At 40.7% G+C, this 21,006-nt stretch overlaps 2 protein-coding genes across 2 annotated transcripts; one reads left to right on the top strand and one right to left on the bottom strand.

Moving 5' to 3' along the window:
• Positions 1 to 684: 684 nt before the first annotated feature.
• On the top strand, positions 685 to 5,571 carry si:dkey-283b15.2 (neuronal pentraxin-2). Its single transcript, XM_026926684.3, has 5 exons — positions 685 to 1,890; positions 2,708 to 3,044; positions 3,137 to 3,384; positions 3,583 to 3,762; positions 3,864 to 5,571. Exons 1-5 carry the CDS (start codon positions 1,300 to 1,302, stop codon positions 4,071 to 4,073), a joined length of 1,566 nt encoding a protein of 521 aa, XP_026782485.1. The 5' UTR covers positions 685 to 1,299; the 3' UTR covers positions 4,074 to 5,571.
• A 26-nt stretch (positions 5,572 to 5,597) lies between these two features.
• cyth2 (cytohesin 2) lies at positions 5,598 to 19,841 on the bottom strand. The gene is made up of 12 exons (XM_026926580.3): positions 19,632 to 19,841; positions 18,445 to 18,595; positions 18,279 to 18,345; positions 17,817 to 17,935; positions 15,435 to 15,515; positions 15,026 to 15,138; positions 14,773 to 14,921; positions 11,691 to 11,802; positions 11,117 to 11,193; positions 10,943 to 11,014; positions 10,413 to 10,567; positions 5,598 to 9,214 (listed from the first exon to the last, which is right to left on the bottom strand). Exons 1-12 carry the CDS (start codon positions 19,696 to 19,698, stop codon positions 9,127 to 9,129), a joined length of 1,251 nt encoding a protein of 416 aa, XP_026782381.1. The 5' UTR covers positions 19,699 to 19,841; the 3' UTR covers positions 5,598 to 9,126.
• Between the last annotated feature and the right edge of the window lie 1,165 nt (positions 19,842 to 21,006).

Below are 21,006 nucleotides of genomic sequence, written 5' to 3'. Positions count from 1 at the left end.
TATATGATAAGTAAGGGATGAAAAATGACAGGACATGCTGTCCTAGAAAATAAGTTGATTATTTTCCTATAATAGCGCATTATGAAGTGTTTTATTTCTCTTATACCTCAGCAATTTGCTAATGATCTGCAGATTTTTTTCTTTCATACATTTTCATTTCATCTGTTTGTATAGTTAGATTTAATGTTGTGGAACGCTGAGTTCCTGTTATCACTTACACTGAAACAGCTATAAACAGTCGTTCCCTCGGCAGCCTCTCTTTTATTTCTCTTTCTTAAAAAAAAAAAAAAAAAAAAAAAACGTAGCTTGTCATTTTTTTAGTTACAGAGAAAGTGCAAAGTGTAAACTCCTCTGTCCTGACTGTTATTGGCGACTCCTGTCAAAACCGCTAACAAAACTTCACCATATCAACGATTCCACACGTAATCACGTAAATCATTTTATGTGGCGCGTCCACCATACACGTCCCTGTGTTTAAGCTGTTACTATAGAAATGATAATGTGTTATAGAAAAATTCTGAACAAGATTCTGACCAATCAGAATCAAGAATTCAACAGTGCCGCGGTGTAAATCTCGATATTGAACTATGCTGTTATTCTCGATGCTTAAAATGTCACTTCGTTGTGTTTAAAGTTGTTCTAGTGTGTAAATATTGCACTGTCATTGCATATACACTACAGCTGCCTGTTTAATGTGACCATTATGAAGTGACTGGTATGTGAACAGGATGTTTAGATAGATGTTCAGCTGTGTGTGTGTGTGTGTGTGTGTGTGTGTGTTTATAAGTGCTGGACTCTGTTTCTTTATGAGGCCTCATTTGTCTTTGCAGGAGGGTGTTAGCACCCACTGATAGCCGCTCTAAAGGATTACACACACACACACACACACACACAAACCTAGACACACACATACACACACACACTGATCTGTCCCAAGCTGTTAAAACTCTCCACATTCAAGGCCACTTGGCAGAAGAGGGAAATAATACAGACATGTTAATTACGAACACACATTAAAATACAAGTGTATTCTTATGTATTCCAAGTATATATTAAATATTACATAAAATAAAATATTACATTACATTAAGTAATTATATATGAATTCATTTCATTAGTGTGTTTTAGTGCAGTCATTAGTCTGTCGCTTTTGTACTAATAATTTAAATAAGGCTTTACAAAGCAGAAGGAGAGAACAGAAAGTCTAACAGAGAGAAAGAGAAAGAGAGAGTTAGGGAGCGAGACAGAAACAGAACTAAACCCAATGTAACACAACACAGAACACACACCTCACTGGAAATGAGACATGACGCATTTCACACTCACTCCACAAATCTCCTGAGGCCAAGGATGGACGGATGGGCGCTACCGCTTCTTGTGGGCGTGCTCTTTGTCTGTGGAGGAGTTTCAGGCTCGGAGCATGAGCTCGGTGCCCATCCACGCTTCATCTGCACCCCCATTCCACCCGATGCCCCCTGCGTCCCCTCTGAAAACACTGGCCACCACAGCGGCCATCACAGTGGCCATTATGGCGAGCATCACAGCAGGCACCACAGCGGCCATTACAGTGGCCATCACGGTGACTCCTGGTGGGGCGTATCGGATGAGGCCACGCCCACCATCTTGCACCTGCGTGAGAGCTTAGTGCAGCAGAAAGAGACGATTTTGGACCAGAGGGAAACGATCCGCGAGCTCACCTCCAAGCTGGCGCTCTGCCAGGGCTTCGGGCACAGCCTGGGCGGACATGAGCATGGACACTCCCAGTACAGGCCTTACCATGGCAACGAGGAGCACACGGACGATGAGACGATGAGTCTATCTCACTCGAGCTCTCCGGAGCAGATGAGCCACATGCTGACAACGTTAAAGGAGAGACTGGAAAACCTGCAGGTGAGAGAAAGAGACAGAAAGTAAGACAACTACTCTAACCAAGATATATCAGTTTTCTTACTCTTCTCCTCAAAACAGCGTGTCCCCACTGACTATCAAAGTGCAGCAGTAACACTTATTTTAAGCATTTCTGCACTGAGTTTGATGCAAACATCACAACTCAGTACCCTACACCAGTGCGGTTTCTGGCCATTCTTCTGGCCATTATTATCTGAAAACAGAAAACATTTAATTCACCTACACCTCCACAATCCCTGCTGTTACCAAGGGATTCCTCAGGGATCAGTTGCAGGTCCAGGTTATGCTTTTTTTTTTAGAATTCTCAGACATATCTATAAACCCAGCTCCAGCCAGAAATCAAAACCTAAACAATAAACTACTTCCTCAAACTTTCCTTTTGCGGAAATGTTCATTTAGCTACATTCTGGTACAAAGCTATATAAATATAACTCATGTAGCTAGAACATAACTAGAACATAAGTCTGTAAAATAGGTATAGCATTGAAAAGTAGAAGTGAAGCAGAACCAGTCATGTCTGAGAGAGAGAGTATGCCACTTCTAAAAAGCAATGGACATAAAACTAAGCCTTGAGGAATCCCTTTTTTAAAAGTGTTTCATGTTTAAAAAAAATCCACTGAAATTTTCATAACAAACGACCCTAAGTATTTTGAAGAAATGTTACTAATCAGTCAAGATCATACACTCCGTATTTAAATGTGAAAACACCACACAGGGTAGAAAAGAACACTTTTACACTTCGCAATCCGCGTCCCATAACCGCATCCCAGGTGTTTTAAAACTCCACATGTGTTGTCAGACACAGAACACGTCCACTGCATACTCCGCCTCTCTGAAGGAGCTGCTGCGGAGGAAGATCTCCGCTCTCGAGCAGCAGATGCTGCATCATGCTGCGTCCATCACCGACGGCAACCATCACCATGGTGATGATGAGGATGACGACGATCACCATGATGGCCATCACGACGACGAACACCATGATGGGCAACGCGACAGTAACAACAATCACCACGATGACAGTCACCATGACGGCGGCCACCAGAGGACATCTCACCGCTCGCAGGATCGCAGGACGACGCATGACGAGCTGGACAAAGTGCTGAAGCAGCTCACACACGGTGCACGCTCCAACACAGGTGAACACATACATCATTTCAGAAAGTATGAGGTGGTATAATTCCCAACTGACACCTGATTCTCTATTCGCTATCATCACCACTGTTTTCAGGTACGAGAAAGAGAAGTAAATCTTCCAGAAGTTTCCAGATTGGCTTCCCCATGCGCACAAACTACATGTATGGGAAGGTTAAGCGAACTGTGACGAGTGAGATCTACGCCATGACACTGTGTATGTGGCTGAAGGGCGGAGCCTCTGGCATCGGCACGCCCTTTTCCTACTCCGTCCCTGGGCAAGCGAACGAACTGGTGCTGATTGAGTGGGGGGACAAGCCGATGGAGCTGCTCATCAAAGACACGGTAACGGAAGAAGCAAGAGAGAGAGAGAGAGAGAGAGAGAGAGAGAGAGAGAAGACAGACTGGGGTTGTTTGATGAAATTCTGATCTCTGATTGGTTGGATACAGAAAACATCCCACAAGAGAGTGCTGATGGTTTAATTTTTATGGTTTAACAATTTGTAGTAATGCTACCTCAAACTGATATGTGTGTGTGTGTAGGCAGTGATATTACCCCTCTCACTGCATGATGGGAAATGGCACCACGTGTGTGTGACATGGTTGGCACGGGACGGAGTATGGGAGGTTTATCAGGACGGAGCAAAGAGAGGATCGGGGGATAATCTTAATGCCTGGCAACCCATCAAACCTGGAGGAGTGTTTATTTTGGGACAGGAGCAGGTGACACATATACACACACACACACACACACACACACACACACTTAAAAACCATCTCCTCTCATTAATAACCCTCTATATATGTGTGTGTGTTTGTGTTAGGACTCACTCGGTGGACGTTTCGATGCCACCCAGGCTTTTGTTGGTGAAATCTCAGACCTGCAGCTATGGTCTCACACACTCACACACCACGACATCTACAGCCTCGCGTCCTGCCGAGGTCACATGACTGGTGATGTCATAAGCTGGGCGGAGTCAGTGGTGGAGCTGCACGGTGGGGTCACCAAGTACCCGTTTGATCCCTGCCACTAAGGCTACATTCCTAAATATAGTATATACATTTTCAAAAAAATTAGGAATTGATGAAGAGGGTCTGGTGAGGGAAAAGCTGCTCTGAGAACAGGAACAAAATGATAAATGTACCTATAAATGGATAAAAAATACATTCTTGGATAAGTTTAAAATTGTAATAATTGGAAAATCAATGTGGTGAAAGTGGAATAAAACACATCGTGACGTACTGCTGTAGAAAAATAATCAGCTTCAGGGTGGTAACAGTGACTCCGCCTCATCGCACCACCCTGGCACTGATTATTTTCCTCTAACAGCACAACTCCAAGTGTGTTACTCCTTATATATTGAACCAGATGTATGAGAGCAGTGGGTAGAAGTCAGTTACGAGTTCTTAGTCATCATTTGTTATTGTAATAGTTATGAACACCGTTTTAAATTCAGTAGACTAGTGCTCAAAATCACACTCTCACTACGTACTTGACTCAGAAATAACAAAATGGCCGCCCTGAACTTTTTTTTAACCTCCTTGTTTGCATCTTAGCTACATTCTTACTTCAGTGCATACTATGCAGGAACACAATTTGAGACACAAACAATTCTCTATGAAAAGGCAGCCTTTCTTCCAAAGTAGGTGTGACCCGAGCTTTGCTTTTTCACAGAAAGTGAACTGAAAGATACAGCAATACCAAAGAAGTTAGCTAAAGCATTAGCATTTGTAACCATTAGAAAAGTAGCTTTATGTTCAAAATCATTTTTTGAAACTGTTACAGGAAGAAATTTCATATTTCAAATGTTTGAATGCTCAAAAAAATTATTTTATGAACATCTAGTGCACTACAGAGTGCGCTGTAGAGCTGTGTGCTTAGGTAGGATGTAGAGATTACAAGGAGCTGAATGCCAAATAGTTCTCTAATGAATAAGGCATGAAATATTATGACACTAGATATCTAGTGGACTATGTAGTGCAATCATATAGTGCACTAGATTTCAGAAGCTGTAATTTACAGCCTAGTGAACATGGATAATTTCCAACTGAATCTGCTCTCGTATATAAAGTGCACTATATAGGGTGCACTACATAGGGAGAGATCACGTCATACTCAGTGTAGAGCACACATTTATAGATTTATACAGCAATGTGGTGAACCTGTACATGTAGCACTAGTTAGGGTGTAGGAAGCATTTCTACATGGCGTATTCTATCCCCGTTCAGATATATAGTGCACTAGTTAGTCACTAAGTACGAAGATATTTGGTACTGAGCCTGGGAAAGCGATATATTTTTTTGAAAGGTTCTTTATTATTCTTTTTTTTTTAAACATAATTATTAAACTTATGATTTTAATAAAATGTAACAAAAGTGACATTTCCTCTCTTGTGATTCATGAGTGTGTATGATTATATGTGCAAACAAATAAACTGGACAAGTTTGGAGTATTCTGTTCAATACGGTTTGTATTGTCAAAAGTAAGCAGCAGGGGGCGACTGAAGCTGGACAGAGTAAAGTAAGACAGAAAGAAGGAAAGAAAGATGGAGCCGTGATTATGATGTCGTCTTGAACTTTATTGTCTGGCACCAGTACACATTTGTAACCTTGTGTTGTTTCTTTGCTACATTAAGAGACTATTTCCTGTTTATTACATCATTCAGTCAAAAACAGTGCGGCCTAATCCCAAAAGGCATGTAGTGCGCTACCTAGGACACAGAAGCCATAATGTAACACACCATGTAGGGCACTTTGATACAGAAACACCAGAACAGGCTGTTCCTTTAATACAGATTCTATCTAACTTCAAACATGGCTACGCTCTATTTAGATGTTTTTTAAAAATAATAACGCAGCACTTGTTCATATTAACAGGGAAACAGAAAGAAAAAAAAATGATCAAGCAAATTACACTGCTACATTTCATTCTCATTAGTTAGTAGCTAAAAACACAAGGCTAATTACAGAAGAGAAATATTAGCGTTCCATATTATTACTTCTTGCGTATACAACAATTGACGATAATTTATTTTCTTCTTTTTTGTTAAATGTAAAAGTACTTCGTATGCAAATGTAGAGTTGAAGTACCCTACATGCTAACGCTAAATTAGAATGTATAAATCTGAAAAATATGGAGCGCTAATAATAGTCTCTTGTTATGAACAAAGCCGATACGATCATATCTGATTCGGCAGGCACACATGCATCCCCAGTCCACGACGATGGAAATTAATTTTTATTAATTATAATAAAAACATAAAAAAAATGAAATGAAACAATAAATTAACATGTCTACACACACCAGAAAAAAAGATACTAAACGTATTTACAAAACAGTAATGACAACGTGTAATACATCACGATAAGCTGCCATAAAACTCCTTCAAAGCCCTCGAATCAGAGTGAACTAGCCGTGTCAGTGAACACGCCCACGCTAATGCTAACGCTAATGTGCTTAAGAGGTATATGGAGTCCATTTCCTGTCTAAAGCAATCATACGGAAATGCAACACTGAAATTACGTATTACAAAGTACGCCTTTGATTTCATTAATAATGAGTTTGAAATAAGTTTATGTTTCATTACTACGCTGAGTTTGTACTTTACGTTTCATTGCTATTTTAGGTTCGTAGTTTGCTTTTCACTGATATTTTATGTTCGTAGTTTATGCTACGTTGATATTTTGTGTTAGTAGTGTACGGTTCTTTCCTATTTTGTTTAGTTTACATTTCATTATGATGTTATGTTTGTAGTTTACACTTCGTTAATATTTTATGTCTGTAGTTTACATTTCATTACTATTTTATGTTTGTAGTTTATGTTTCATGACTGTTATATTTGTGGTTTATGCTTCACGGCTATGTTGTTTTTAGTTCACGTTTCATTACGATTTTGTTTGTAGTTTACGTTTCATTACGAGTTTGTTTGTAGTTCATGTTCCATTACTATTTTGTTTGTAGTTTACGTCTCATTACAATTCTGTTTGTAGTTTACGTTTCATTACTATTTTGTTTGTAGTTTACGTTTCATTACGAGTTTGTTTGTAGTTTACGTTTCATTACGATTTTGTTTGTAGTTCATGTTTCATTACTATTTTGTTTGTAGTTCATGTTTCATTACTATTTTGTTTGTAGTTTACGTCTCATTACAGTTTTGTTTGTAGTTTATGTTTCATTACGATTTTTGTGTTTGTACTTTGTAATATGCAACTTTTATCTCAGCCCTGCCCCCGCAGCTCAAAATGTTACAATGATGACATGTTTCAGTAAGAATGCTTAAGCTATCGTAATCTGTGATTTGTAAATGGAAATACGTACATTTTAATGATCTAAAGAGATGTATGGCTGTAATATGAGAAATATGTTAAAAACAAGTCACTATCACAACTGCAAACTAACTTACGTATTGGATTCTGGATTTGCAATGCATAAAATTACAATCTCATACTCACATTTCCATATGATTATATTTGACAGAAAAATAACTCCATAGAGGTATGTTTTGAAATTTCTCGCTCTAAACTAACCAGTTCAGTGTCTAGGCTTTAAATCTGCATTTAGATTTATTTGGCAAGCCTTTGTTCTTGTGATCAGGGCGTAACCTAACTCTAACTTTAGACCTTTATTTTCCCGCATATTGGAATAAATGGACCTATTCAAAGAGCTGTGCTAACACTGTCACACCCCAGCAGCGCTGACTTCCTGTTGTTTAACAGGAAGCGAGGCCATCAGCATTCTTCTGGATCCCTGTGGGGTGATTATTAGGCAGCTACAGCTTTTGATGAAAATAAAACAAAAGCCTTTTATAGGCATGATTCAAGCCAACTGAAAGCAACCTGCTCAATCGAGGGACACTCGTTTCCCAGCTAAATCTACTTAATGTTTACATTTGAAACGGATATGTCGCATTAATAAAAATTAGCTTTCTGTCTGTCAAAGCTAACAAGCAGGACTAGTGTCTGTATATAGCGATTTAATGTAGGGATGAGTCAGCTAAACTCCAAATGACTCTCTTTTGGGAATATAGTGGGTGTATGAGCCATTATTTTTGCATGCTATGTTGTGTAGGAAACTGAATCAGTTTTGGGTGGGAAGACAGTGCACTACATAGGGTTCATGAACTATTATTTCATACCCTAAAAATGTAGTGCGCTATATAGGGTGTATAAGACAATATTTAAAACCCTATGCAGGTAGGAGTGAGCCTTAATCAATATGGCTCCCTAACGGACACTACATAGGGTGTAGAATGCACTCAATATTACTGGGTACTCAATATACTAATGGACATATGGTGCACTACGTAGTGTGTAGAAGTCAGTCAGAGAAAGGGCAAAGAGCCAGGAGTTAATAAAAAGCTTGAGTGACTAAATCCCTAGACACTAGTCCTTTGTGTGCCTTTAAAAGAAAGTCAATAAAAGAAAGACAATGGTGATGAGCTACGATGATAACGATGACGATGATGACGTCATATCCATGTGATAATTAACTTGTATGTGTGTATCAGTGTTTCAGTAAAGGAGTGTTTCACAGTATCTGATTAAAGAGAGAGGAAGACCAGCCAACAACAGTAGTAAGCACTAGTAGTGTGTAGGGACTGTAGAAGGTACTAGGGACACTAGTTTATAGTGATAGTAGTGTGTATTAAAAGTAGTGTCCAGCACTAGTAGTGTGTATGGACAGTAATGTGCAAGCTTAGGGACAATAATGTGTAAAGTCAGTAGTTGTGTGTAAGGACAATGACGTGATGACGACGAGGAAAATCTAGGGTCATCCTTCTGTCCTTACATAACAGTGTACAGGGACAGTAGTGTGTATGGATGCTATGGAGTAACACTTCCTCTTAATAACACTTCCTGCTAGCTTCGGAGTACCTTTTTTTTCGCAAGGGGGCCTAGCCTGAGTAAGGGTAACGTAGTGAACACTCCACTGGAGGGCACAAGCACAGGAGTGAATGAAACACTGAAGCTCACGTTGGCCCCGTCCTCCAATAAACAGTCCTTAGAGGAGGGATAAATAATGAGGTGTAGATGATGGAGGAATGAACAAAGGATGAAGGGATGAGGAAGAAGAGAAGAAGAACGGTCCTAAGCCTGCTCTTCTTTCTTCTTCAAGGAGATGCGTTTCTTCCTTGCCGCCAGCATTTCGTAGAAAGGGTCCACGCTCACTGCCGATCTGAGACAGACACAGAGACAGAAAGATGTCCATCAGTGCACTTTATACCAGCAAGTGCATAATTCTCTAAACTCCCTAAACTATGACTTAAAATTCCTCTTAGAAATCCTTTCAGGTCGGTTCAAGTTAGCTAACCGGCTAGGCACAGTAGGAAAAATGATAAACGTTTATGGACAGGACTTAAAATTCCTTTCAGAAATCCTGTCAGATTTGCTAATATTAGCTAGCAAACTAACATAAGCAGTAAACCTTAGGAATATTTATAAATATGGAATAAAAATAATTTCACATCCTGTCAGTTTGCCTTATGTTAACTGCCTGGCTAGTGATAGCACTATTATGTGATAGCACATAATAACAAAAATTATAAATATTTGTCAAAAATCCTGTCAGGTTGGCTCAGGTTAGCTAGCTGGCTAGAACTAGCAGTAAAGATTTATGTATAGGAATTGAGCTTTTTTTTTTTTCAGAAATCCTGTCAGATTAGTAAACTTTAGCTATCTGGCTAGGCGTAGCAAAAAAATTATAACTTATAAGACTTAATAATTCTTTTGGAAATCCTGTCAGGATACTTAATGTTAGCTAGCTGGCTAGTGTTAACAATGTAGATTATAAATATTTATAAACATGATCCATACAAAAAAAAAAAAAAAAAACCCACTCAGAAATCCTGTCAGATTAGCTATAGCTTATTCATCTTCTTTTACTGGTAGCTAGCTGACTAGCATTAGCAGTAAGCATTAGGAATATTTAAACAAGTCTTAAACATCTCACACACTGTCAGTTTACCTTATGTTAGCTAGCTGGCTAATGTTAGCACTGCAGATTAATATGTTATAATTAATATGACTTAAAAATTCACTCAGAAATCCTGTCAGATTACCTCCTGGTAGCGATGATGATGATGTTCATGTGGCCTAGGTAGTGAGCAGGGTGTGGATGTGTGGTTTGGGACATGCCCACAGGGAACTACTGACATTTTAGTGATGGTGTTTGTGTGGCCAGCATAGTGAATAGGGTTGTGGTTTGGGACACATCCATAGTGTTCCGATTACGGGGAGGAATTTGTGATGGTGTTTGTGTGGCCTACATAGTGAATAGGGTGTGTGGTTTGGGACACATCCACAGTGGGCTGATGGTGATACTGATGTTTCTGTGGCCTTTATAGTGAATAGAAAACATTGAAATGTTGAAGTACTTGATACTGTGGATCCATTCATCCTTCTCCTCCGGCGTGGGGGCGGAGATTCGGTAGACCATGTGATTGCCCTCCACCACTCGCCCGTCAGCTTCCGTTTTACACGCCTTAATGAGCTGCCCTCGGTTATTAGGGATGTACAGCTCAAAGCAGTTCTACACAGACACAACAAAAACGAGAATATAACAGTAAAATAATGCATCCAAACAGCGTAAAACATAGTTGTTAAAATGATAAAAACACTGTTGCTAGGCAACTGGGAAATATGTAGCCTGAGTATGGACATGGACTATAGAAATGTGACTGTAACCGTCTTAAAAAATTCTGAATTCCGAAGTTAATATATACCACGTGAATGAAACTTACATGTGGCATTTTCTCTTAAATATTATAATGAATGTGTGTTATAATTCTAATGAGTGTGAGTTGAAGCGAAGCTTCTGATTGGTCAGCTGGCATCTGACATCATCATCTGACAATTTTCCAACATTCCATCAGTTTTAAGAAATCTGATTGGCTGGAAGACTCACGGGTTTGCGTGGATCCTCCACTTCCCGAATGCTCAGGTTCTCTAGGGGGATAATGCCTCTCGGCTCCTTATCCTACACACACACACACACAAAAACATATATAATAATGCATAGACAGACAAGCAGAAGGACTCAGTGATGTGTGAACTACCATGCACTGGAGTGCGCACTTACTGTAGTATACTCAAAATAATACAGGCAGTTATCGGTCAGAATAAACCACCGCCTCTTCCATGTTTTCACTCGGCCTCCTGAGAGAGAGAGAGAGTATTCTTTTATTTAAATTCTTAAATCAACTCTTCACACTTTAGAATATACATCTGTTTATCAACTTATTTAATTTCTTAAATAAGTAAAGATAAAGAGACAAACTGCAGCTAGATTTGGGACAGAGCTGGAGCAGAGCACCTACCTCCTGCAGAGAGGAAACCACAGGCCAAGCAGAACAGACCAGAGAGCGAGAGAAACAGGGGAAAGAGTGAGACAGGATTAGTGACAGATCACACGCCTCACCATGCAGAGAACTGAAATGCAGGTTACACACACAATCACGCTCTCTCTCACTCTGACTCTCTCTCACACACACACACACACAAAAACAGCATGCCAGCATTTATAAAGGGCAACAGTATAAACTCATCACCATGCAGGCCACCGGTTTGAAAGATTCACAAAGAGAGTTGCAAGATCTCAGACTAGGGTCAAAACACACACTCTCTCTCTCTCTCTCACACACACACACATTTACCCAGTTTAAGCAGCCAGCCCTCTCGGTCGGGGTTGAAGAAAGTGTGAGTCAGATCATTCCCATCATCCTCTGGGATTTTGAACGGCTCGTTCTTAATGCTGTCGTACAGATTCTGAAGAGAGAGAAAGAGAGAGAGAGCGGGAGGGATTTACACTTACAGTCTTGTAGATACACAGTCAGGTCTGGAAGTATTTGGACAATGGCAGAGTTTTTGTGATTTTGCCTTTATACACCACCACAATGGATTTGAAAAGTGTAGACTTTCAGCTTCATTTTAAGAGGTTCCACAAAAATATGGTATTTACCATTTAGGAATTACGGCCATTTTAAGCAAAGTACTTCCATTCAAAGGTATTTGGACAATTGACTGATGAAGTTAATTGATCAGGTGCAGTCTATTCCCTCGTTACTTCAAGACAAATGAAGCAGATAAAAGGTCTGGAGTTGATATCAGGTATTGAGTTGGCATTTGGCAGCTGTTCGACTGGAGCTACCAATATGAAGTCCAAGGAGATCTCAATGCAAGTGAAGGAGGCCATCATTAGGCTGAAAAAACAACATAAATCTATAAGAGAGATAGCAAAAAAATTAGGTGTGGCCTAATCAACAGTTGGGTACATTCTTTAAAAGAAAGAAAGCACTGGTGAGCTCAACAACATCGAAAGGCCTGGAAGACCATGGAAGACAACTAAAGTGGATGATCGCAGAGTCCTTTCATTGGTGAAGAAAAACCCCTTCACAACATCAACAGATGTCAAGAATACTCTGGAGAAGGTAGCCGTATCATTGTCAAAATCTACAATCAAGAGATGCCTTCATGAATGTAAATACAGAGGGTTTACAACAAGGTGCAAACCACTGGTAACATTCAAGAACAGGAAAGTCAGATTAGACTTTGCCAGAAAACATCTAAAAAGCCTCCCATGTTCTGGAATAAGATTCTTTGGACTGATGAAACCAAGATTAACATGTACCAGAATGATGGGAAGAGAAAAGTATGGTGAAAGAAATGAACATCTCACAATCCAAAGTATACCACATCATGTGTCAAACATGATGGAGGCAGTGTTATGGCATGGGAATAACATAGAATGGAATGGGCTCACTGGTGTTTACTGGTGTTTACTGATGATGTGACTGCTGACAGAAGTAGCAAGATGAACTCTGAGGTGTATAGGGCTATACTCTCTGCTCACATTCAGCCAAATGCTACAAAACTGACAGGACGCCGCTTCACAGTGCAGGTGGATAATGACCCTAAACATACTGCGAAAGCAACTCAAGACTTTTTGAAGGCAAAGAAATGGAATATTCTTCAATGGCCAAGTCAGTCGCCTGATCTCAACCAACAGAGAATGCTTTTCACTTACTGAAGACAAGACTGAAGGCAGAAAGACCCACAAACAAGCAGCAACTGAAGGTGGCTGCAGTGAAGGCCTGGCAAAGCATCTCCAGGGAGGAAACTCAGAATTTGAGTTTTGAGAACATGGGCTCCAGACTTCAGGCAGTCACTGACTGCAAAGGTTTGTCCAAATACCTTTGAGCCCCTGAAAATGGAGGTACTTTGTTGAAAATGGCTGTAATTCCTAAATGGTAAATGCCATATTTTTGTGGAACCTCTTAAAATAAAGCTGAAAGTCTACACTTTGATCACATCTTGACTGTTTTATTTCAAATCCATTGTGGTGGTGTATAAAGGCAAAATCACAAAAACTATGCCATTGTCCAAATGCTTCTGGACCTGACTGTATATCTACAAGCTTAGTTAAGAGGCAGTGCACTTTGTCTTAGTACAAAAATCTGAATAGGTCGTTTGGTGTATTGATTCAGAATTGTAACATGACACAACACACACACACACACACACACACACACAGAGGAATTTTTTTCCTGTGAATGAACATGAAGGAATTTTTTTCCTGTTTTGTTCCTGATTTATGACTAATAACTGTATAATGCATCCTGCACCTTGAACAAAGACTCAACATGAACACACAAACACACACACTCTTGGAAGCACACACACTCACACAGACACTGGCACACACAGACATGTTCATTCACACACTCGTATAGAAACACACAATCACATGCAGTGACACACACACATACACACACCCCCAAGTATTAGCACAAACTCACTGGCACACACACGTGCATAGAGAAACACACAGGCACACACACTCGCACACACACATAGGAAAGTAAGACATTAGGATATTATTATGTTCATGTCTGAAATAATTAAAACATTCATTACGTTAAGAACTAACTGTAACTCCTCAAACACTAACCCCGAATTAACCCTGTACCCTAACCCACAACTTTCACTAATCCTGAACAATACTGTAACCCCAACTAACCTTGTACCCACAACCTTCACTAACCCACAACCTTCACTAATCCTGAACAACACTGTAACCCCAACTAATCCTGCACCCTAACCCTTACCTTTCACTAATCCTGAACAACACTGTAACCCCAACTAATCCTGTACCCTAAGCCACCACTTTCACTAATCCTGAACAACACTGTAACCCCAACTAACCCTGCACCCTAACCCACAACCTTCACTAATCCTGAACAACACTGTAACCCCAACTAACCTTGTACCCTAACCCACAACTTTCACTAATCCTGAACAACACTGTAAACCCAACTAGCCCTGTACCCTAACCCACAACTTTCACTAATCCTGAACAATACTGTAACCCCGAACTAATCCCGTACCCTAACCCACAACTTTCACTAATCCTGAACAATACTGTAACGCCAACTAATCCTGTACCTTAACCCACAACTTTCACTAATCCTGAACAGCACTGTAACCCCGAATTAACCCTGTACCCTAACCCACAACTTTCACTAATTCTGAACAACACTGTAACCCCAACTAACCCTGTACCCTAACCCACCACTTTCACTAATCCTGAACAACACTGTAACCCCAACTACCCCTGTACCCTAACCCACCACTTTCACTAATCCTGAACAATTGAACAATAACCATTGCCTACAATAACCATATGCCTACATACGCCTACACACACACACACCTACACACACACACACACACACTCACTCGGAGCAGCTCCTCGGGCAGGTCTCCACCCTCGTTGATCCCCCGGTTCATGCTGATGAAGCGCTCCACTGTGGGTTTATCTCGAACGTTGGGATTGTGGAGGCTGGTGTTCAGCATGATGATTGCGAATGACAGCACGTAACAGGTGTCTGAATAAAAAAAAAAAAAGCATAGTGTAAGGACACAATGCAGTGTCGGATTTGGGAGAAAACAAGACTGACACTGTGTGTGTGTGTGTGTGTGTGTGTGTTACCAGTGCTCTGAAACACTCCGGGGTTGCAGTGACAGTATCTCTGCGCAAACGCTTCCATCATTCTGTCAATCTTCTGGGCTTCACCGGGCAAACGGAAACTCCACAGGAACTGCCTGAATCACACACAAGAAGCGACACACAATCGCATATTTTGTTGAATTTTCCATACAAGACGCTGTCAGCTTCCTGTCCACAACTTCCACAGCTTCCACAGGCTGGAATTTTATCTGACGCTGTTTTGGAGGTATTATATTCCCTGTTATATTCCACACAGGCCAAAACGAATCACTTTGGATTCAGTGAAACAAACGGTTCAAAAAGAATCGTCTGGGTAAAGTGAATCGTACATATCATCGCTAACACACACTAATGTACATTACAGCATCGGGGGAGCTGACGTGTGATTTACCTGAGAGCCTGAACCAGGTTGAGATCCGTAAACTCATGAAGGTCAACAAACGCCTGCAGAACCCGAATGTTGAACTCATCTCTGAGAGAGAGAGAGAGAGAGAGAGAGAGAGAGAAGTCAATACAGAAGTTAAATTTCTGCTCTATGCAGACGACCTGGTGCTGCTGTCTCCTACTGAACAAGGCTTACAGCAGTTCCTGGACCTGCTGGAGCAGTGCTCTCAGAACTGGGCCCTGACAGTCAACCTGGCCAAAACCAAAATTGTCATCTTTCAAACGAAGGCCAGACTCCAGGAAAACAGACACCAGTTCACTCTAGAAAATACTGCTCTAGAGCACTCGTTACACTACGACTACTTAGGGCTGAAAATCAGTGCCTCAGGAAGCTTTGATCTGGGAGCGAACGCACTAAGAGAAAAAGCACAAAGAGCTCTTTACGCAATCAAGAATAAATTCTACAAAATAGACATCCCAATTAGAATATGGTGTAAAATCTTTGAGAGTGTTGTTGCACCTATTGCGCTGTACAGATGTGAGGTTTGGGGTCAACTCAGTACACACGACTACACTAGATGGGATAAACATCCCATAGAGTCCCTGCATGCAGAATTCTGTAGAAATATCCTAAAAGTTAAAAAAAAAAAAAAAACAACAACCAATGCATGCAGGGCAGAATTAGGCCGATTCCCACTGACTATACCCGTACAAAAAAGAGCTCTGAAATTCTGGAAACATCTTAAATCAAGTAATGAAAACACACTACAGTATGAAGCACTGAAAACACAAGAAAATCCAGTCCCCTGTGTCAGCTGGTCCAGAGACTCACTAACACACTAACCTCTAACACACTAACCACTAACACACAGCAGTTTCAGACCAGTACTGCTCACCAAAGTCTAATCAGAGTCAACCAAATTACTAAGCAGATGAGAAGAGCGTACCTGAAGCATTAGGCAGTCAGACCCAAACCCAGTCCAGACTACACTGCTATCAGGCCCTAAACAGAGAGTATGAACTGGCAGAGTATCTCTTCACCGTCAGAGATATAAAGCAGAGACACATCCTGCGCAAGTACAGGCTGAGTGAGCACAGTCTCGCAATGGAGAAGGGCCAACACAGGAGAACCTGGCTGCCCAGAGAACAGAGACTGTTTGCTCACTGTACGAGCAGTGAGGTCGAGACAGAGCTGCACTTCCTCCACTGTGAAAAATATCAACATCACATGACAGCATCACACACAAACTTCCAAATTTCTGCAATTTAACATAAGAAGAAAAATTAAAAATCATTCTAGGAGAAGGAAACACTGTAGCCTTCGCTGTAAAGTATGTGTCAGAATGCGAGAGCCTGAGGGACAGCGTTACACCGAGTGTCCTGCACACACCCTGAATACACACACCATGTTCACACACTCACCTGTCAGGTTTTTGTTGTTGTTTGCTTTATGTATATATATATATATATATATATATTTTTTTACTGTTCCTGTTTATGATGTTTGTAATGTTTAAATACACATATATGTGTTATTTGTATAAATATGGTTTCCATATTTGCTTTGGAAACAATGTGATTTATAACATTCATGCCAATAAAGAACTGATGAACTGAACTGAGAGAGAGAGAGAGAGAGAGAGAGAGAGAGAGAGAGAGAGAGAGAGACAAACAAAGAGAGGGAGTGAAATAGAAGCAGAAGGGGAGAGAGAGAAGACAGACAGTGAGGGAGTGACAGAGAGAAAACAAAGAGACAGACAGATGAAGAGAAAGGGGCAGAGAGAGAGAGACAGACAGACAGACAGACAGACTGTGAAACAAAGAAAGAGAGACAGATAAACAGACAGATAAAGAAGGACAGAGAGGGGGCAAAGAGAGACAAAAAGAAAGAGCAAGAGAGAGAAACAGAGAGAAAGACAGAGAGAGAGAAAAAAAACGAAAAGGCAGACAGAGTGACAGAGAGAGAGAGAGACAGCCAGAGAGAGAGAAAGAGACAGACAAAGACAGACAGAGACAGACAGAGAGAAAGATAGAGAGAGAAACAGAGAGAATGACAAAAAGACAAATGCAAGTAGACAAAGTGAGAGAGAGAGACAGACAAACAGACAGATAAAGAAGGATTGAGAGGGAGGCAGAGAGAGAGACAAAAAGAAAGAGCACAAGAGAGAGAGAGACAAAGACAGAGAGAAACAGGCAAACAGACAGACAGACAGAGATACATACAGAGAGAGACAGAGAGAGAAAGAGAGAGAGAGACAGAGAGAGAGAAAGAGAAATAGAAAGGTTTCAATAAGCTTGGCTGTTGCTGCGCAGTTCCCGCAGTAGTGTGTATGAAGAGAAGATGGATTGCGGATGAACTGCAGCGGAGTTGTGGAGCGTCAGACTCTACCTCTCTCCCAGATAGTCTCCGATGGCCGTTTTGTTAAGCCCCTCCCCTTTATAGAGGAACTGAGCGATTTCCTCTGGAGTGTGACGCAGCAGCTCGTTCTCCACCAGGAACGCAATACCCTGAGAGCACCACACACACACACACACACACACACACACACACACATACACACACACACACGTCTCAGAATTCACAACACACCACCATTGACCTACAGAACATATAGAACGTTCTCTATATGTTGTAATGTCCTGTCTCTTAGCAACCGCTGTGTGATGTCACTGTCCTGCAGTGACATCACAGGGACAGTGACATCACACAGCGGTTGCTAAGAGACAGGACATTACGACATATAGAGAACGTTCTATATGTTCGGCCTATTTGTTGTGCTGCACAAAGTATTGGCACCCCACCCCACCCCAGAATCCCAGTAAGTCAATGGAAAGCTGTCTCGTTTCTCACCTTTTTGGGGTCCATGTTGAATTTTTTCCTCCCCATAGCCACATGCCGACTCTTCTGGAGCGTTTTGCTGCAGATATAAACATTATTTACATTTAGGTCATTCCTTGATACTGGTATGCAACGTGACATCCCGTAATACCACACGCACAACGAGTGAGGCTCTGACCTGCCCTCTGTGCTGTTCTCCAGCCCTTCAACCTCCATCATGGCCTCTCGCAGCTCCTCTCGCAGCCTCTGGATCTCCAGCAGCAGCGCTCCTTTCCTCCGCCGGATCTCCTCCAGCTCCGCTCGCTCCTCTGGGCTCAGATCAGCCGGGACTGATGGGAGAATTATTATTCCTTAATTATTGCCACACCACTACTGATGACGACAGTGACAACAACTTTTATTACAGTGTAAAACTCTGAGGTTTAGGTCACATATACAAGTTCTGACATGCTGTGGGGTTATTAAAAAAAAAAAGCACCAGAGGTCTGAGTCTTTTTTGCATTCTGTACGGTGACAGAATACCGCAAAACACACACACCTGTCATTACTGTCATTTCTGTCATTACTGATTATGACTAGGATATTTAACCAGAATGGCCTTCAGTCATGCGTTTCAGATATGCGCTGTGTACAGAGGAATGCACATTGTAGTGTGGTGCTTCTTCCTGCTTTTACACATCTATAGCACATCTATAAAACATATATACCACATATATACAACACATCTATAACACATCTATAACCTAAATATCATAATGACGTCATAATGAACATAAAAACATGTAGGTTTTACTGATGAAGAGCTAATATATCAAAATGTCAGTGCTTTGACCAATGTTTTAGTTCACATCTTTAAAAAGACTAAATAAACTCGCAAATGTCATGATGATTTTGCTAACTATAAGCATTTTAATCAAATCATGAATATCAAGTACAAAGCTCAAGCCCCCCCTCCCCCCCCACCAAAAAAAAAACGTCTGACGTTTAAAAAAAAGCCATGATACGGTGTATAACGTGGCAACACGACCTAATCAAGCATAAATGTGTCAGAGAAAATCTAAATAAAAACATTAAAACGTTCGTGTGTATTATAAAAATAAAATGTATTGATTAGGCAACGTCGGGAGAATCATTTCCCATCCGTATTCAGCAAACCCCGCCTCCTTCAACACAATTGGCTAGTAGAGCAAGGTTCCTGCGCTCCTATTGGCGGACAGCTTGTTAACGCAAACTCCTCGCCATTCACAGCGCGACTCATCGGAGATACGGTGGAAATTCAAAACAGCGCATGCTAACGCATTAGCTCGCTTAGCTACGTTAAACAATACAAGATACAAGAACACAAGTTTTTTTTTAGCGACTTACTGTAATCCAGGTCGTCCATTTTGGGAGCTTTGCTCTTAGGCATATATGTATCAGAGCCGACTGTCATTCAATTGCTGAAAAAGACGGATATATAAAATATACCCCCTTAAATTAAAAGGAAATAAATAAATAACAAGGCGGAGTAAAAGGAAACCAGGGAGGTTTCTAGACAAAGGAGGAGTCGGCGTGATACCGGATGTTGCGTCAGAGGGGGGAAAAAGAACGTGCGTTGCTGTCGGTCATCTTGGTAAGGGCACGGGCTTCGTGACGCCATTTTGGAAAGAACCATTACTTTAGCTGGAGTAGTTGAAAGATGAATACAACCCCCCCCCTTTTTTTTTATCATGCTAGTTCACGTCCCTGGGCAAAATGTTCAGTATTAAACTCTTAAAAGACAAAAACCAGTGGTTTCATGAGTGATTTCCTTCTGTAGCTCAGGGAAAAAAGTTTTGCCTTGTTAAATGTTGTTAAACCTTTTCTTAAATGCACCCTCACATGGAGATTAAAGCTAAATCATCAAAACAGGTTAAAAATCAAACCAACCAGACAGCTACTAACTGATGTTTGTCTGTGGTACCTTTTTTAGACCTATGGTAACATTGAAGTTAGAATAAAAAGTACTGTTTTACTGGCTCCAGGCATCGTTCTTTGGTTAGCACTAATTGTACCACTATGCTGTTGATTTCTTGATTCTGATCAGTCCGAAGGTGTTCATTTTCTATCATAGCAGCTCTCAATGTAGTTCCAGCTGCATGACAAATCACAGCTTTATTCTAATACAGTATCATTTCTATAGTGGAACTAGGGACTTGTGTGGTGGAAGAACCACATAATTAGAAAAATGTATAATTTTTGATATAGTCTACTGTGAGGAGACGTTTATTTAGTATTTTTGTAAGGAGTCTCCAGTGTAGCTTTGTAATAATCATGAACAAACGATAAACTGTTTGATAAAGCTGTAATTTGTAATTTGTAATTGGAATATATTCGGGAGAGGCAGAGGGATGATGCTGGGTTTCTCGGTAACTCGGTAAACTGTTTTTTTTTTTTTTTTGTCATATTAAGAGAGAAAGAACAAGAGAAAAAAAAAACAAGAGGTTGGTGTAAGAACAACAATTTACAGCTGTTATAGCATAATTAATAACAGGAACCAGCTTGTTCCGCAGATGTTCCACATCATTAAACACAACTCTAAATGGATAACAAATACAATGCCTCATTCTTTAACAAATGGTTCCAGTAACTCCATGTTGTTGATTATTTTGCTATAACAGCACTCCCTCAAGCGATTTTATTTTTGGGTCCCACGAGATTCCAGGCTTGATGTATACCTCTATTGTGGGGTTTTCTGTTGTTTTTGGACTCAGATACTGTG

The sequence above is a fragment of the Pangasianodon hypophthalmus genome, chromosome 1 (genome assembly GCF_027358585.1).
Source record: "Pangasianodon hypophthalmus isolate fPanHyp1 chromosome 1, fPanHyp1.pri, whole genome shotgun sequence".
In the NCBI taxonomy this organism is placed as follows: Eukaryota; Metazoa; Chordata; class Actinopteri; order Siluriformes; family Pangasiidae; genus Pangasianodon; species Pangasianodon hypophthalmus.
This window is presented reverse-complemented; position numbering and strand designations above follow the sequence as displayed.

Coding starts and splice junctions, on each gene's coding strand:
- si:dkey-283b15.2 (XM_026926684.3), top strand. CDS start 1,300: ATGAGACATGACGCATTTCACACTCACTCCACAAATCTCCTGAGGCCA. Junction 3,385..3,582: donor AGCTGCTCATCAAAGACACG/GTAACGGAAGAA, acceptor GTGTGTGTGTAG/GCAGTGATATTACCCCTCTC. Junction 3,763..3,863: donor TTATTTTGGGACAGGAGCAG/GTGACACATATA, acceptor TGTTTGTGTTAG/GACTCACTCGGTGGACGTTT.
- cyth2 (XM_026926580.3), bottom strand. CDS start 19,698: ATGACAGTCGGCTCTGATACATATATGCCTAAGAGCAAAGCTCCCAAA. Junction 18,346..18,444: donor GAGAACAGCACAGAGGGCAG/GTCAGAGCCTCA, acceptor TTATATCTGCAG/CAAAACGCTCCAGAAGAGTC. Junction 10,568..10,942: donor TGGAGGATCCACGCAAACCC/GTGAGTCTTCCA, acceptor GTGTCTGTGTAG/AACTGCTTTGAGCTGTACAT.